The sequence below is a fragment of the Electrona antarctica genome, assembly GCF_951216825.1.
Source record: "Electrona antarctica genome assembly, chromosome: 17".
NCBI lineage: Eukaryota > Metazoa > Chordata > Actinopteri > Myctophiformes > Myctophidae > Electrona > Electrona antarctica.
The window spans coordinates 13,431,380-13,448,914 of NC_136798.1; the positions used below are offsets into that span (position 1 = coordinate 13,431,380).

The following is a 17,535-nucleotide window of genomic DNA, read 5'->3' on the forward strand; positions in this document are numbered from 1 at the left end:
AGTATATTCGATATGCAATGCACATAATATAGTAGCTTTAATAGCAGCATAGAAATATATATATATTATTATTGCACATGTTGAAAATTTACACCAGAGACTATAGCATTCATAGTTGCACTTGCTGCACACAGATGCTATCAACAGTAGTGGATAATGCATTCACAGGCAGGCAGCAGCACGCTCTCACTTCTCACTACTGTATATATTTATCTGATTTATTCTGTCATTGGAGCAGTCAGGGCCTGGGATCACAATCCCAGATAAACCACGCATTAAAATCCACATTTGGGTCCTTTTTGTTGTATTTGTACACACTGAGAGGATTTGACTGTGTACGCATTGTGAAATGTTGATGTAAGAGGTGAACTGTACACTTTTCCACATGTCTTCAGTGGTGCTCTGTGATGTACCATAGGATTGTGTCAATAGGGTATTTCTTGAAACTAAATTCCACAAGTACATTAGCCAGTCAACAGGCATACTGCATCACAAATCTTTGATCTTTTCAGACAAATGCTTACAGTTCCTATTTCTTTCTGCTTTCTGACCATTCTGAATAGGTGAAGCAATGATGCAGTAAGCCTAAGTACCGTATGCTGATTAAAGTGTGATTTCTACAGTAGGCCTACTTAGAAATCTACTTATAATCCACTATTATGTTACCATGGATGCAGTTCTAATCAAAGCATCTAGTGGGCAATTTATTTATTTTTTACAGTGGAAGCTTGTAAGCTAATTGTAAAATCATTTTAAAATCAATATTTTAGTGTCAATTTGTTGATTTTGTTTGTAGGTAGCTGTGTAATAAGCAGGATCATGTACAGAGAGGTCTTCATAGAGAAACAAACCTCTTCAGGGTAATGCTGAACCCCTCCAAAAAGTCAGGGTTAATATTTGAAAAAATGATATGTCCTCGCTGTAGTTTTAGATTAATTCTAACATAAATTGCTGCTCTTTGTCTCCTTTAGAGTGAAGACAGGCCAACGTCTCCCCCTGTAGGCCAGGACCTTCATGTGCGTGGAAAGAACAAGTCCCTCATCATGCGGTCGCCCAAAGTGGTTCTGATGCCAGAGGGCAGTGTCTGGAAGCGGCGGATGCCAGAGACCCCGTGGCCGTGTCTCTCTTTCAGAGGGGACAGGAAGCTGTAGAGGTGAGTTGAGTGGTTAGAGGCTAGCCTACATCTATATTCTTACCATTTAAATGCACTGCATACAACCAAATGACCACTATGGTCCTGTATTGATTTCTATTAAATCCATGTGAAGTTAATAAAGGGATGTAGGAGACAGATTCAATAAACGATATTTATTGGCAGATATGTTTACACATACAAGGACATTGCCTCTGTGAGGTTGGTGCATTATACTGAAATGTAATAGGAACATTTCATGTCAACTATTTACAATTCTTAAATATAGAGATAAGAAGTGATATTAGATAAGGTCTTTATTTATCACTGTATGAGACATACATACAAAAAAATAAAGAAATAAACAATTGCAATACAGCAGTAATTGCTAAAAGGTAATACAAAGTATACAAAATATGCAATATACAATGCACGCAGATATTCTTCATAAACACAACAATTGGGAATGAAACCCTAATTTGTTGTGCTCTCTGTGTCTGATGCACTATAGAGGGTATGCACATGCTTAAAGTGAATGGCACATCGAGTGGCAAATCGAGTGGCAAAGCAACATGCAAAGTGAGTTTAACATTGTTTAACGTTGTTTAATGCAATCAGATATGACTTTTCTGTTTGTATGTATGGGCTGTCAAGGCCAGGAAAGTAGTTTTTTGCCACTCAGTAGGCGTTCCTGCATAACTTCCTGGTTTGACGATGATGTCACGCGCATACTCTCTATTTGTGAAGCTACTGACATTTTGTACATTAGGCCAAATGGAGGCCTCTGGGATCAGTTGGATTTAATGGAAAGGTTGGGCTAGGAAAGCCTCACTATATAGTCCGATATAAAAGTACTCTGGCTGTGGTGGATCACATGGTAAGAGGCCACACTGTACCACATACTGTAAATAAGGCTATAATCCTTCCCAGCCCACAGCTGGTCCGGGTTTGAATCTGACCTGAGGCTCTTGTCATCCTATCTTTGTCTTGTCTTTCATGTCTCTCTCTCATTGTCACTATCAGAAATAAAGCAGAAATGCCAAGAAACCATTTATTCTGGTAGTAGTCTTTAGGGTATTGTCTCTTTCAGAAGAGGTTACAAAATAAATATCTTTCTTTTGGCTGTAAAAATGTAATTACCGCAAAATCGATATATGCCAGCTATCGTCTCCATGTCCTCAGGCGCTCTCAGTGGGCAATGGTGTAATTGAGTCTAATATTGTCTGCTTTTATAACCTCCGCTCCATCAACTCTGTGCCATCTCAATCTCTGTTCCTGTGACGCAGAAACGCACACACATAGCAGCTCCTCAACACATTGTGAGGTTGTAAATATGTTGAGTGCTGGTACATCTGCTATTGCTATTTTCCCAATCCCAATATAACAGAGCGCCACTTAATGGACGTGGCGGCGTGTCCTTTTCTGTCGCCCTATTACTTTAAATGGTGTGCACATTCTCGATTGTGAGCAGTTTTTTGTTAGCATGGTAATATAATGACAAATCAGAACTCACATGTTATAATGTTTTAACCATACCTCAGATTTAGTATACTTATTATCATTACCAAAATCAGCAACCTCATTTCCGAAACATACATGCATATACATACATATCATTACCGCAACAGGTGTTCATTTAATGTTATTTTAATACATAGAAAAATAGAAATTTGTTTTTAAATACATTAATGTGTAGAATGTTCTTTCAGGATTGCCATATCATTTTCAGGTTTCAATTAAATATCTAAAAGATCGGGTTGTAAATTATGAAAGGTGTAGCAGTAATGAGAGATATAAAAATGTTAATTTACAAATATATAGATCTTGTTAATAATGCTTAAAAAATAAATATCTTGATAAAAGTCTTTTGAAGATTTTCATGCTGAAGAGAATTACCCGTATTCGGCCTGGGCCGGCCTAGCGGTCCAGGCACCTATGCTGGTAATCCAGCCTGACAGTGTGTCGCGGGTTCGAGTCCCGACTCCCGATCCCGCCAAACTTTGTGTGTCTTCCCCAAGGGGCCAGTGAGGCTATTCAACGTTGAAGCTCTGGGCCCTAGTGGTAGGAGGAGGGACTACAGGCGGACCCGTGGATTCATGACCGGGAAACCCCGTGCAGCTGGGCTTGAACATTGAGCGCTCGGTTGCACTTCCGCATTTGACCACCAAAATTTGGTGGTCAAATGCGGAAGTAGACGTTCTGAGACGGTACTTCCGGCAGTCTTCCGGGTGCTTCAAAACGCCACTGAGCAACTTCCACTGACATGAATAGCTTGGGGCGTCGGAGCTTCGCGCCAGTTCAGTCTCTATCCTTTTATATACTCTATGGTCTTCCCCCCATCTCTCTCCCCATTTCCTGTCAACTTACTGTATCTATCAATAAAGGCAAAAAACTTACTTACTTAGACTTAGTTCCTCCCGTTCCTATTGGAACATTGGGCGAAGAGTCCTCTCCATTTACTCCGGTCTCTGGCGACCCTTCTTGCTCCGTGCCAGCTGACACCCATCTGGCTTAGGTCTTCCTTGGCTGTCTGTCTCCATGTCTTCTTTGGCCTCCCTCTCTTCCTCTTTCCACCTTCTGGCATCCAGTCCATTGCCACACTTGCCGGTCTCTCTCTTGGCAGTCGGAGTACGTGCCCAGCCATTCTCCTTCTCCTTTCATCGACGATGACAGACAGTGGTGCTACCCCTGCCCTTCTCATCACCTCCTCGTTGGTGATATGGTCTCTCCATGAGATCCTCAGGATAGATCTGAGGCATCGTCGGTGGAAGACATCCAACTTGTTGGTGGTGTTGGCTGTCTTCATCCACGTCTCACAGGCGTAGGTCGCTGTTGGGATGACCACTGACATATAGAGGCGTAGCTTGGTGGCCGTATAGTGATGGTTTTAGACGACCAAATGTTGCGGAGCCGTTGGAACACAATCCTGCAGCTTTGCCAATTCTGTTATTGACGTCTTTCTCCACGTCTCCTGTGCTTGAGATGTTACTTCCAAGATACGTGACGTTGTCAACAAACTCTTGGCCTGTCATGTTGGCCTAGAGTGAGTGGTGGAAGGTGTCAAAGGCAAAAAAAAGCCCCACAAATATCTTACAAAAAACAAACAAAAAGGAATTACCCACATACAGTAGCAGCTTCTCAGTGAATACATTATGATTCAGCAGAAACGGTGTCGCAACTCTAAAAGTGTGTGAAATAGCATTGTCTTCTACACTCACACACAAGATTGAATTGCTCCTCAAGTTTCGGTTCACCTAGTTAAGTACGTTCAGCACAAGATGTCATGTCTTGTTATACACATGCCTATGGTTATTTGTGGCAGGACATGCTTTAATTTGCCTGGTCAGCAAGCGAGGAGGGATCTTGTCAAGTAGGGCAATGGGTCCATTCCATCTTGATGATGGAATGGATGTGCAGCAGAGCGTATAAGTATCTCAGCAATGTTAATGAAAGTAATAATTCTACTATTAGGCGTGGAATTTTATTGCATTGGGTTTCAATTTGTATCTGTTTGCAGCTAAATAACTGATTAAGTCACTGTATTTATACATATAATATCCATATATACTTCATCAATATTATCCACCAGACAGTAAATTAATCCACAATCTTTCTTGAGCCTGTTCAACAATGAAACTATTACACATGTCATAGCATTGCTAAATAGTTCAGCAGCTACATAAAATATTAAACTAAATGCTCTCTCTCTCTCTCTCTCTCTCTCTCTCTCTCTCTCTCTCTCTCTCTCTCTCTCTCTTACATCTGTGGATGCTGTTCCTGTGGGTACTCGTCTCTTTCTTTCACTGGGATAATGAAGTGAGTGACCAGCTCTTTGGTCCCAGTTCTGTCCTTGTATCTCTCCCTGTGTTTCTGTGACTGCTGGGGGGGAGAAAGACACAGACTTGTTAAGTTGTTCCGTGACTGACTGCATCTGAACAGCAACATGGTGCAAAACTCTCACAATGTACATGTTTTTGAAATGCTGGTTAGAATGCGTGTGGAGAAAGGTTCCCCATACATTGGCAGGAAATCTGCCCTGTTGAAGGTAGTTGGACGAGCTAAAAGCTTGTAAAACCATGTTTTCAGCACCTTGGACAGCGACCAGTGGGACCTACAGTAATCTGTGTTACTGTTGGCCTGCTCTCAGTTTTACATAGACGTGGAGATCTGCTCCTTTGTGACTTTTCAGTTAAAAAAATAATTGCTACAACTCCCTCTTCTGTGTGGTAAAAAATCTTGGTAAATACAATCACTGCAGTATATAAAAGTTTAATTGCAAAGAAAGTACAGTTGTCTGGTATTTGCACCATAACCTTGCTTGCCTCTAACATTATGTACACCCCCTCCCCCCCCCCCACCAAGGGGCCAGCCAACCAGATCGCATAAACGCAAACCCACCACAACACATTTCGCCCGCCTGGGTCGTCCTAACAGCCTTGGTGGGCACTCTATCGGCCTCTGAGGCATGCTCATATTGAATACCAACTCTCTCCAAGCAAGCTAAAATGGTCTGCATTTCTATAGAGCCTTTATAAGTGCTTTATAATGGTATTACATTCATCCAGTCACACTAGGGCTGCAGAATGTTGGAGGCCTATTGCAATAGGTCTATTGAAAATCTGGAATTACATAATTTTACCGTGTGTGTGTGTGTGTGTGTGTGTGTGTGTGTGTGTGAGTGTGTGTGTGTGTGTGTGTGTGTGTGTGTGTGTGGTCTGAACTTCAATATCTCAATTTGAAATAATTTATCACTAGCAATTAGTAGGGCGATTAGAGAGGGAAATATGGCAGTTTAATACTCATAACACCTCTGTGAGTGCAGAATGTCTATGCAAGACCTCGCTGCTAACTGTTGCTTGTACTGTACATGGCAATGTCGATGCTAAATGGTAAATGGTGCATTTATATAGCGCCTTTATCCAAGGCGCTTTACATAGATTGTGCATTACATTCACCCATTCACACACACATTCATACACCGATGGCGACGGAAGCCATGCAAGATACCAACCAGCACATCGGGAGCAATTTGGGGTTCAGTGTCTTGCCCAAGGACACTTCGACATGTAGACAGGAGGAGCCGGGATTCGAACCGCCGACCCATGGATCATTGGACGACCTGCTCTACCTCCTGAGCCACAGTCGCCCAGCCACAGTCGATGCTGAAATGAAATCTTGTACAACCCTAATTCACACACCGACAGGAAAGGCAACCATGCAAGGAACCACCCTGCACATCAGTTAGGCTCGAGGACACTTCGACACGAAGCCAAGAGGAGGAACTGGTGAACTAAGCAGAAAATGTCCCAAAACGTCTGCTCTATACCTCCTGAGACACTGATGCCCCGAGCTATGTTCAGAAATGTACACTGGCTTTCTAATCAGCCTTTGAACTACTAACTAAGCATTTTGTATCGGCCTCCGGGGCTAGTACAGTACATGAGCATTGGAGGACTCCAATTTACTAAGACTCAAGAAGATGCATGATATGGACTGTCTTATCGATCATTACCGGTACTTCCTATCTGCCTTTGGCGCACAGCAGTTATTTTATCAGCTTTGGCGGGTTAGATTAGAGCTTCTACTGTTCACTGGCCTTCTAATCTTTCCTGTCAGCATTGGAGAGTGGTTACATGAGCCTTGGAGGCATTAACTAAATATGTTATTCCTCCAAGGAAGCTACATTTTGATGTTCTTTGACCTGATATAAGTAAGTAGCCTTGCCGAGCCATGAGGCCCATAGGGCAGGAGCCTATCTCCTGTTTCTGTAGCGTGAGGCAGCTTGATGTACAAGTACACCCCCTGGACATGACGCTAGTATGTCGCAGGGACTTACCCCCAATCCAACCCTTGATGCTGAGTGTCAAGCAGGGAGGCATTGGGTCCCATTTTTAGAGTCTTTGGTATGACCCGGCCGGGGATTGAACCCAACCTCCCAGTCTCAGGGCGGACACTCTAACCACAAGGCCACTGAGCTGGTATAGGTCAAATCAAATGTATATTCCTCCATATCAGTCCTGGAACCATTTATTTAACTAAAGCTGAATATGCACATCATGTGCATTTGCTCCAGCCCAGGAGCCCAGGAGGCTGATCACCTATCGTATCAGCAAGTTGCCCAGTACACATTCTGATAGCACTGCAGTGGTCGGAGAAGTACACAGATCCAAGACACCACATTACATTACATTACATTACATTACAGTCATTTAGCAGACGCTTTTATCCAAAGCGACTTACAATAAGTGTATTCAACATAGGTAGGGAACAAAAACTACTAATCACCAGAAGTCTTTAGTGCATTTTCTGCAAAAACAAGCAACCAAGAGTATACCTAGCGCTAAGGTAAAAGTGCAATATATCAGCTACCTATTTCCTTAACCGGATGAGACAAAATAGCTAAATCAAATGAGCATGAGCTAAAACAATTAAGTGTATCGACTAAACAAGATCCAATAAACAATACAACAATAGAAAACAAACGTTCGTACAACTAGTTAACAACAAGTAGGTCAGGCAGAGAGGAAGGGTAGTGTTTCCTGAAGAGGTGGGTTTTCAACCTGCGGCGAAATATGGGCAGTGACTCTGCTGTCCTAACATCAGTGGGGAGTTCATTCCACCACTGTGGGGCCAGAACACCAAGTTTAAAAGAGGGCTTATTTGGTTATGTTTGTTTTGTTATAATAATAAGTCACTTGTTATTGTTAGTAAAGTTAGTAAAATAAATGTAGTGGAGTATAGGTTCTAGTATAAAGTATTGGATAGTGGAAATTTAAACTTTATCCCATTTTGGGCGGGAACCCCTTTTGGTGTTAGCATTATGTTATGCTTTAGCTATTGAAAAATAGCAGATCCACAAGCTATTTAGCTATTGAAAAATAGCAGATCTACAAGCTCATAGCGCGCCACCGAGTGGCGCGCTACGAGCTTGTAGGTCTGCTATTTTTGAAAAATCGAAGAAAAAAAACCGACTGACATAGAAACATAGCTTTTTCAGAAAACTGTCAGGATGTAGAAGACATTTTTAGAATCTGATCTCAGGTCAAAATGGGTTATTAGCCTACCTCAAAATGTCACTGCAAGTAGTACTTGAGTAAATGTAGGCTACTTAGTTACTTATTTCCGCCACTGCTGCATTTCTTCTTTGCGGGTCTCCCAGTTGATATTGGGAACCTTTCTCCATTGTGCGGTGTATAGAACCAACCTGTCTGAATGTTTCGAGCGCCATCTGACGATCATAGTCCACATTGAGGCCGGCCCAGTACGCGCCGCTGACGGCCAGGTTGTGAGTGTGTGCCCGCGGGGTTATGTTGTCATGGCTAACGGAGGGGAACCTTCCCATGTTCCCAGAGAGATTCTTACTGCCAAACACGATTCCCCTGCGGCAATCCTGTAAATATCTGTTGGTTGCATTCCCAAAAGTTTCTCCAGACAGGAATTTGATGTGCGGGACATGGCCGCTGTACCTGAAATTATAGGACACAGGTTAGCTAATTTCATGGTCATACTGCCTAAGTCAAGATGATATGATACAACTATAGTAAACAAATGTAAAAAACTAGCCGAAAAAAAGGAAATAGCCGACCTACAAGCTCACAACAAGTCGCACCCGCGGTGCGCTTGTAGGTCTGCTATCTTTGGTGCTAGGCACCGTCGTGTAACATTGCATAAATGGGGCATAATGGACCAGGCCTCACCCAGGTATGAGAGCAGGTGGTGTGTAGGTTGCATTATGCGTTATGATCCTGAGGCTGTCGTGTCCTCTGAGAGCCATGCCGTGATCAGCAGGAATCCGACGAACAGCTTGGAGTCTTGGACTGACTGACCCAACAATGTAACTCACCCTGGGGCAACAAAGTGTTGCCTGGCAACTGTCCCGAACAGTGTCCGTTATACGAGCAGCTCAACTGGAAGACAACACTTTTGGGTGTTTTGGCTGAGCCTATTGATCCTATAGCCTAGAGAGCTGAGTGAATGATATAGGCTGTCATATGGCCTTACTTTTCACTTTGTATGAATGAAAATAATCTCACGCACGCACGCACGCACGCACACGCACACGCACACACACACACACACACACACACACACACACACACACACACACACACAGCTAACAGGAGGGGCACCAAGTAACAGTGGGCACAGTGTTAAATCGGCTAATTATTTTGTGTGTGTGTGTGTGTGTGTGTGTGTGTGTGTGTGTGTGTGTGTGTGTGTGTGTGTGTGTGTGTGTGTGTGTGTGTGTGTGTGTGTGTGTGTGTGTGTGCGTGCGTGCATTTGGAGAATGTCCAACATTTGACAATTAAAGGACGACTTCACCACTTTTCAACCAATCTTCATAATCGGTCCTCACTAAATGTTCATGATAAAATAGCACAATTATTTTCTACTCAGGAGGAGGGCTGTTCAGAAACCCATCTGAAATTCTGTATTTAGGAATACCCCATTGAGATATAGTATCTCGTTTTCGAGAGGGTCCCAACTGTACAATCATTACAAAACACTTAACAAAGGAAAAGAAAAGAGACAAAAACAGAGTATTACAATAGCCAAGCACAATAGCAAAGAGATGGATCATTTGTTCCGTATCACTGTCATTTCCATATGTCAGCTAATATAAACTGCAGGCTTTCTATTTCTGAAACGTTACCATGCTATAATGGAAGCCATCGTTCTCGCGATAACACAAATCTAAATATTGTATTCTAAAAAACATCTCCCTAACGATGATGTTTCTGAACGGGTTTCTGAACTGCCCACAGCCCTCCTATGAGACACAGAGAAGAAAAAAAGTGCTATTTTATCATGAACATTAATGAGGACCAATTATATGAAGATATAATAGGTTGAAAAGTGGTGCCCATCTTACAGTATGTACAGTAACAGTTACTGAGTAACATGTGTATAGCCTATTATGCCTATTTGTGAGAGTGTGTTGATATTTTGTGGGATTTTTTCATTCACTGCCCAACACTGACTGTTAAAGCATACCCCCTCCCCAGAGCTGTAGAGCGCATCCAACCCCCCGCCCCCCCCGCTGCCCCCCCCCCCCCCCTTCTCCATCACAGCAAAATAAATCCCTGCTGTTTGCCACACTACACTAGCTCTAGTACTAGTAGTAAGGCTCTGATATGAGCGATGGAAGCAGCTAAGAAGAACAAAGAGGGATAAAAGAACACTACAGGACACAATCAATATAACTCAACATTTCTGCCAGGAAGAAAAAGTAGCCTAGATGAGCCTAGATACTGTCTGCAGAATGGAGGACGTTTATGTTTGAACGAATTAAGACGCATTGATGGGCTTTCCGAAAAAGACCATTAAACAAAGACTAGTTAGATTAGGCTACATTTAATCTGATTTAAGTTTTATTGTGTGGAAAGAAATATTGAATCTTTCCAGTGGACTCTGTGATGGCTCTGTTGGTTCATCTAAAGACTGTCGCCAACCTTCGCGGAAAAGGGGACAGAATCGCCAAAGTTTCATTCCGAGGTAGGAGTCTGAAACGTCTGAAACGCTTTTTATAGCTAATATCTCGATGCATAATTTGCCGAATGCGATTTCTATGATATACCATCCATGATGAACAGTTCTAAAGAAGGGAAGACGTCCGGTGTGGTTCACCGTCAAGTGTGCATGGCGCAAAAAGTTGGGGAAACCCCCTGTTACCTGCATGCGGGATCCCTGCAGAAATGTGTGTAGGACGTTGCAACGCAGCCATTATCTCAGGTCCCGTGCGCCTTTTACGCAAAGAAGGAGAGTGGACCAATATCGTCCGAAAATGTGTTGCGTTTTAGTTTTTCACCAATTTGCCTAAATCATTAATTTAGTAGAGATCAGGCAGGGGTAGCCGCCTGGCCGGGGAGGCAACCTTTTGAACCTTATAGTCACTGATGCCAAATTGGCACAGCCTGGTGATCACTGTCACATTGGCTTAAAGGACCACTTCACCACTTTTCAATATATCTTCATATCTTCATACAGTAAGTGTTGGTCATCAGTGATGATCACTAATGTTCATGATAAAATAGCAAAAGAAAAAAATCTACTCAGTCGATGATGTCACTGGTGGACGGGTTTTTGAACTGCCCATATAGGCTAGCCCCCCTATGAGTAGGATTTTTTTTTTGTATTTTATCATGAACATTAGTGAGGACCGATTATATGAAGATAGGTTGAAAAGTGGTGAAGTGGTCCTTTAAGTGTGAGAGAGGATTTTTGGTATGAAATAAAAAATATATACCGGGTAGGCCTAAATTAAGTCCTCTCACATCTCCATACAAACAAAATCAAATTCTGAACAAATTAAATTCGGACTAGGGAAGGATGCAGGGGGATATAAGTGGGTTAATGCTCTGAGTCTAGGCTAATTATCATTTTAATGTCCTGATGTAAAAGAAAATATTTAAAAAAAGAATGAAATAAAATGAACAATCAGAACCTGTTGGAAACAGTCCAATGGTAAAATATTTAGGCCTAATATATTTTGTTTTGACGTGGTGTCAAATTAAACTTGATGATGATGGCATGCTGACTGTCAAGAAATGAAAACATGACACTTTCTGTCAAAAAGGCGTCACAGACCCCTGGGCTATAGAATTAACTGAAACATATGGCATTGAGTGTTTGTATCGACCTGTGGGATTAAGGGAGTCATGTCTTGCCTTCGGGGCATTCGCCACTCCACAGCTGTCATTATCACTGACCTGGCTGGAGAGCTCAGACCTATAGGTCAGAGGAATTACTTAATAATTGTCTATCAGGCTAGCTAGCCTATATCTCAGTGGTTCCCCAAGGACCCCCAAAATGACACTCATTAGCCTGTGGACCCCCGTTAGAAAATATATGCCAGGGACCCCCATAAGAGAAGACTTTTACAGCTCTAGCTGTGATTTTCAACTATTTTCATTTCAAGGACCCCCCCAGTTTGATATGCAACAGTACGGACTCTCATTTAATGGCATTTCTATCTCTGAGACCCCCGATTTATATTGTAAAATCAATTTAACTCTGAGAGTGTACAAATAGAACCCTAACGGGTCCATTTGGTTCCATTTGTACACTCTCAGAGTTACAGACCCATAAGGGTCTATTTGGTTCCAAACTATCATTTAGCTGGGGACCCCTGGAACTCCCTCAAGGACCCCTAGGGGTCCCCGGACCCCACTTTGGGAACCAATGGCCTATCTGATATTGGAAGTAAAATAAATGCTCTTGAAATTCTTAGATGGCTCCTTGAATGTGAATATAAATGAATGTTCAGAATAATCATTATCAGAGGCATAGAGAGGTGGGGTTAGGTCAGGAGGATTAGGGTCTTGTTCTTGGGGTGGAGGAGGTGTCAGGTGGAGAGTGGTCAGTCTACCAGCTGTCTAGTGCAGGCCTACTGTAAATGCTTTTGCATCTCTGTTGATGCTGCTGCTTCTCTCTCTCTCTCTTTTATGTCTGTATCCCTCTCACTACCCCCCTCTCCCTCTCTCTCTAGAATGGATCAATAATAATAATATTGTGATCCGCACAACAGTCAATACACCAGGGTCTTGATATTATAGGAACCTTGTCGTCTATATTGTCAGGCATGTCCTCGTGTCCTTGTGGTGTCTTTACAGTATAATGCTTCTGAAGCCTAATTTATACTTTATCGTACGATGATGTTGTTCTCAGAATATACGATTTTCAGTGGGAAAAAGTCTGTTTGCCATGCGACACTGTCATATGACATTGTATAATTTGCGCTACAGTTACATTTTGTTTTTCACAACCAAAGTAGTGCAATGTCTGCATGCAAGCTTTTGATCCTTCTCAACACCTTTTATAGCCAAAAACATTTTGAGCATATATTAAAAATGCTCTTTTATCGAACGGATACATTTTGTTTCACCTGGTAACTTGTGCCAGCCTTCCAACATTGTTATGTGTAGCTGATATCCATCTTGCCTTTTGCCCGGTACAAACTGTCGGTACAGTGTCCCAAGAGCTTCCTGTCTGGAGAGGAAAGGCTTTATCAGGAAGCTCCCTGCCCCACAACCGCCATGACCCCTGGAAACCCCTGCTGGCTGCTGGAGAGATGTTATTATATTACACTGCCTCCCTCCACCCAATTTGTCTTCCAGGCCCCTTGTTGCATCAAAATACAGGAAAGGAAAACTTAATCTAGTTTCTATAAGGTAAAAACATTTGAAACTGTCAATTTAGACAATTTTAATCTTCAGTGACCTTTTGTTACATCCCTTATAGCCAGGAGATGCGATAAAGAATACAATATTCTTCCCCAATATGTAGCCTGGAGGAAATTTCATACTTTTATAGTTACTTTAAACAAAAGCCACTACACCACTTTTGACAAAAAAAATGATTATCTTTAAAGAGCAGACGTCAGAGGAAGCGAAACTCATGTCTCAAACTTGCTAAAGTTTTAAACTCAATTAATTTACTGGCAAAACTTTGATGGGTATACTGAACTTGCTCATTCTATTACCCTTTTTGTAGATACGGCAGAGTCTTAAGCCTCCCAGCCTTTAGCCTGTTATCTGTAGCTCTTGGAAATAATCAAAGAACAAAGCACTCCCAGCTCTTGACAGCTTGATGCCAGTGTAAGGCTTGGTTTCTGCACAGTAGCCTGAAGCAGAACGATTGTATCACTATATGTTGCCAGCACTTCATTTGAAAACTAGAAAGGGGCACTCTTTCTAATCTACAACATAGGCTATGGTACACCCGTTCACGTTTGTGGTGCCCCCTATGCTCAGAAGTGAAAGCACCCTAGAGCAGGGGTTCTCAACGTTTGTTTATGGCAGTTACAGTATTCGGACTGACGGAGGTAATCAAGGGCTCCACCTCATTCCTCCACTCCACTTCCATGTCTCTCTCACACTCCAACCATTTACCACCCATCAGCCCACTGCACATTTAGTTGTTTTCTTTGGCACTTTAAGTGAGTTTAAACCATTTACTTGTCACCCGCTGGTTTGAGTTCTATTTGGGATGCACTGCATCTCCTGGAAACCATACCTTTTTAAATGGGCCAGTGCAAAAGCTGAGTGACAGCCCAGAATGGCACAATCAAGATGGAACTCTGTGCAGGTGACCCTGCCCTTCACACTCGCACCTACGCAAGCAAGCTTGTGCGTGCACACACACACACACACACACACACACACACACACACACACACACACACACAAATACACACACACACACACACACACACACACACACACCCCACACACACACACACACAAATGAAGACCGGCACTTCAAGGATTGTGCTTCTCCACTGTTCGCACTATTCGCTCTTTAACCTTGACTGCTCCCAATTCCAGATACCTAAATCCGTATGACATTGAAAGACCTGTGTGAACTAAATCTGTTTTTTTGTTGTAGTCTTAAGTGGTGTTTTTCAATCCCTTCTTTTCTGCCTTCATTACTTTTCATGTCTATCACAGCCTCCATGAAAGTCCAGCATACCTGCTGCCCCATTTCCCTTTAGATGGAAGATTTGTCTTTTCCATTCGATTAACCTTTCAATTTCTCTCTCTTTCTAATGCTGCCAGAAAGTGAAGCTGTACAATTTATCTTACCTATCATTTGTATGATCCCCTTTCAGAAACCTACTGTACCCTTAGATATCACACTTATGGGGTGCCCGCTGGCCTAGTGGTCCAGGCGGGGTGCCCGCTGGCCTAGTGGTCCAGGCGCACCGCTGGCCTAGTGGTCCAGGCGCACCGCTGGCCTAGTGGTCCAGGCGCACCGCTGGCCTAGTGGTCCAGGCGCACCGCTGGCCTAGTGGTCCAGGCGCACCGCTGGCCTAGTGGTCCAGGCGGGGTGCCCGCTGGCCTAGTGGTCCAGGCGCACCGCTGGCCTAGTGGTCCAGGCGCACATATAGGCCGCTCTGGCCTGACAGCGTGCCGCGTGTTCGAGTCCCGTTCATGGCGACGCCGACCTTTGCTGCATGTCTCTCCCCGTTTCCGGACTGTCTTTACTGTAACTATCAATAAAGGCACAAAAAGCCAAAAAACGAATCTTTATAAAGAGATCACACTTATGCACTTATGTCGCCTTGGAAGCATGGCAATGTTTGTTACACTCAAATGTGAATGGTGTTCCTGTTAGGCCTGACACAATTCTTTCATAATCACCTGATTGCAATTACTTAACATAATCGTGATTATGTTTGCATAATCGTCATATCGAAAAATAGTGGAAATAGACGTTCTACACATTATGCATTTGATTATTGGTACCAGTATTTATATCGATTATGCATAAAGCATAATACATGTAATGTATAGTAAAAGCATTATTGATGCCAAAAACAAAATATTATGGGTAATCACAATAGTTAATCAATCGTCAATTATCATGAGATGTTTTACTTATTCCAAATGTCACTATTGAGCCCTCTGTTGTACAGTATTACATAAGTGGAGAGTAGAGGAAGAGGAGTGAGCACTTAAGTAATATATATTATTGAAGAGGTGCTATAAAACGTCAAATTCTATTTCAGTGGTTCTCAAATGGACCCAAAATGTATATTTATTTCCATCAAACCTTTTTGCACACTGCCAGTAGGCTAAGGAACTAAATATGAACCACATCAGCAACATTCCTCAGGGAATTTAAAGGCCTAAGTAAGTAAGTAACATCAGAAACAATTATGTAATTAGATTTTTGTGAATTCATCATAACCCACTGTATAGTATAGAGTGGAAATGGCTAATCAAGCGGTCCCCCTGGCATATGGGATCTACTACTAGCAAGAGACGGTGTGTGCAATTCGACATGACTTTTTACAATTTATCAGCGACAAAGACAGACACAGAGAGACTGCAGGCACGAGGCACCTATGCCATACACATGCACTGCCCACAGACAAAGACAAACCATGATAGAAACATGTGCACTCACCCCACACAGACAGCGACAGAGAGCTACAGAGAGACTGCCACATCCATGGATGCCCTGCAACACAGGCTGTCTTTCATTACCTTGAGAATTACACCCTATATTGTTAATTTGTTATTCCCTTCACAGTTATTTATTAAATGCTTTTATTTCATCCATATTCATTAACAGCCTGGGGGAAAGCATTGCATTGTCATTGTTTTGCAAAGTATTGATGTCCTCACTTTGTTTCCTCTCTTGCTGTCTCTCCGCTCCATCGTTTTCAGGGCCATATGACTCATCTTTTAGTAATTTATTTTTCTTGTGGCTCCATTAAGGAGCCACAAGCTCCTTAATGGAGCTCTCTCCTTTGTTTGCTTTTGTTGTTAAATCATAATTCTTTCTTTTGACCTGTATTTCATCTGGCATGAACGGATTGAACGCACACACACACACACACACGCGCATGCCGCATGGACACACAGTAACTCACATGTGACTGAAGAAAATTCTTATATTTTTCAATAGCCTGTAGCTCTTTCAAGTTAAACACTTGAAAGAGCTACCGGTAATCTTTCAAGTTAAACACCTGAAAGAGCTACTGTAGGTGGGAGTTATCCCACACATAATCAATCATAATCAATCAACATAACAATCAATGAATGTCATGATATTTACACAATTTCAGTTCTTGTGGGAACGATGCCTTTTGGGAACACATGCCCCTCCGGTTATGTAATACCTGTAGCCGTTGTCAGCAGTGGTGTCAAGTGACGAAGTATGTTTACTCAAGTATTGTACTTCTGTATAATTTTTTGAGTGGTGTAAACCACTCCAACAACTGGCTTTGTACCCGTGTCTGTTCGTACCAAAAAACATGAGCATGGTTGCTATGGTCACCCAGTTCACACGGGTGTGATTTCATTACGTCAGACATTACGTCAGACCTCAGTCTATATAAGACCTTACACCACTCAGTTCACACGGGTGTGATTTTTAACATTGCTTGTAGATCTGCTATTTTCAAAAGATTTTTATACATTTTATTCATTTGAAAACTTGTGAAATAGGCCATTCTGCATAATGAGTAATTTCTACTTTTGATATTTTAAGTAAATTTTTATGCCAATACTTTTGTACTTTTCAAGTACATTTTGAATTCTGGACCCTTACTTGTAACAAAGTATTTCTACAGTGCAGTATTGGTACTTTTTCCACCACTGGTTGTCAGAGTACTTAGTTCAGTATTAGTACTTGAGACCATTCTATGACATCATATTGATGAAATCAGGGATCTCCATAATACTGTATGAGCTAAAAGGGGCAGACAGACAGAGACAGACAGACAGACATAGAGATTTGTAGAGTTTTGATAGATTTCTGGACTGATCCGACCGTCTTCCCACTCAGCCCAATCACCCCCTTGGGTCCTTGCAGTACACACCTGTGGTAGTTAGCCTTACTGTAGGTTTATTCACTTCACTATGAATGATGACATATCTGAGAATGCAAACGTC

At 42.4% G+C, this 17,535-nt stretch overlaps 2 protein-coding genes across 2 annotated transcripts in view; one reads left to right on the forward strand and one right to left on the reverse strand.

The window, feature by feature from the left end:
- Window positions 1-1,115: 1,115 nt before the first annotated feature.
- The window catches only part of otofa (otoferlin a), a 115,547-nt gene continuing 99,127 nt past the window's right edge, over window positions 1,116-17,535 (forward strand). Inside the window, exon 1 of the mRNA XM_079526867.1 lies at window positions 1,116-1,153. The gene's annotated coding sequence lies outside the window, so the exon portion shown is untranslated. The remainder of the gene's footprint in view (window positions 1,154-17,535) is intronic.
- Window positions 4,889-8,906, reverse strand: cimip2c (ciliary microtubule inner protein 2C; the record flags this gene model as incomplete). The annotated part of the gene is made up of 3 exons (XM_079525762.1): window positions 4,889-5,008; window positions 8,337-8,598; window positions 8,830-8,906. The coding sequence occupies 3 exons, from the start codon at window positions 8,904-8,906 to the stop codon at window positions 4,889-4,891; spliced, it is 459 nt and encodes a 152-aa protein (XP_079381888.1).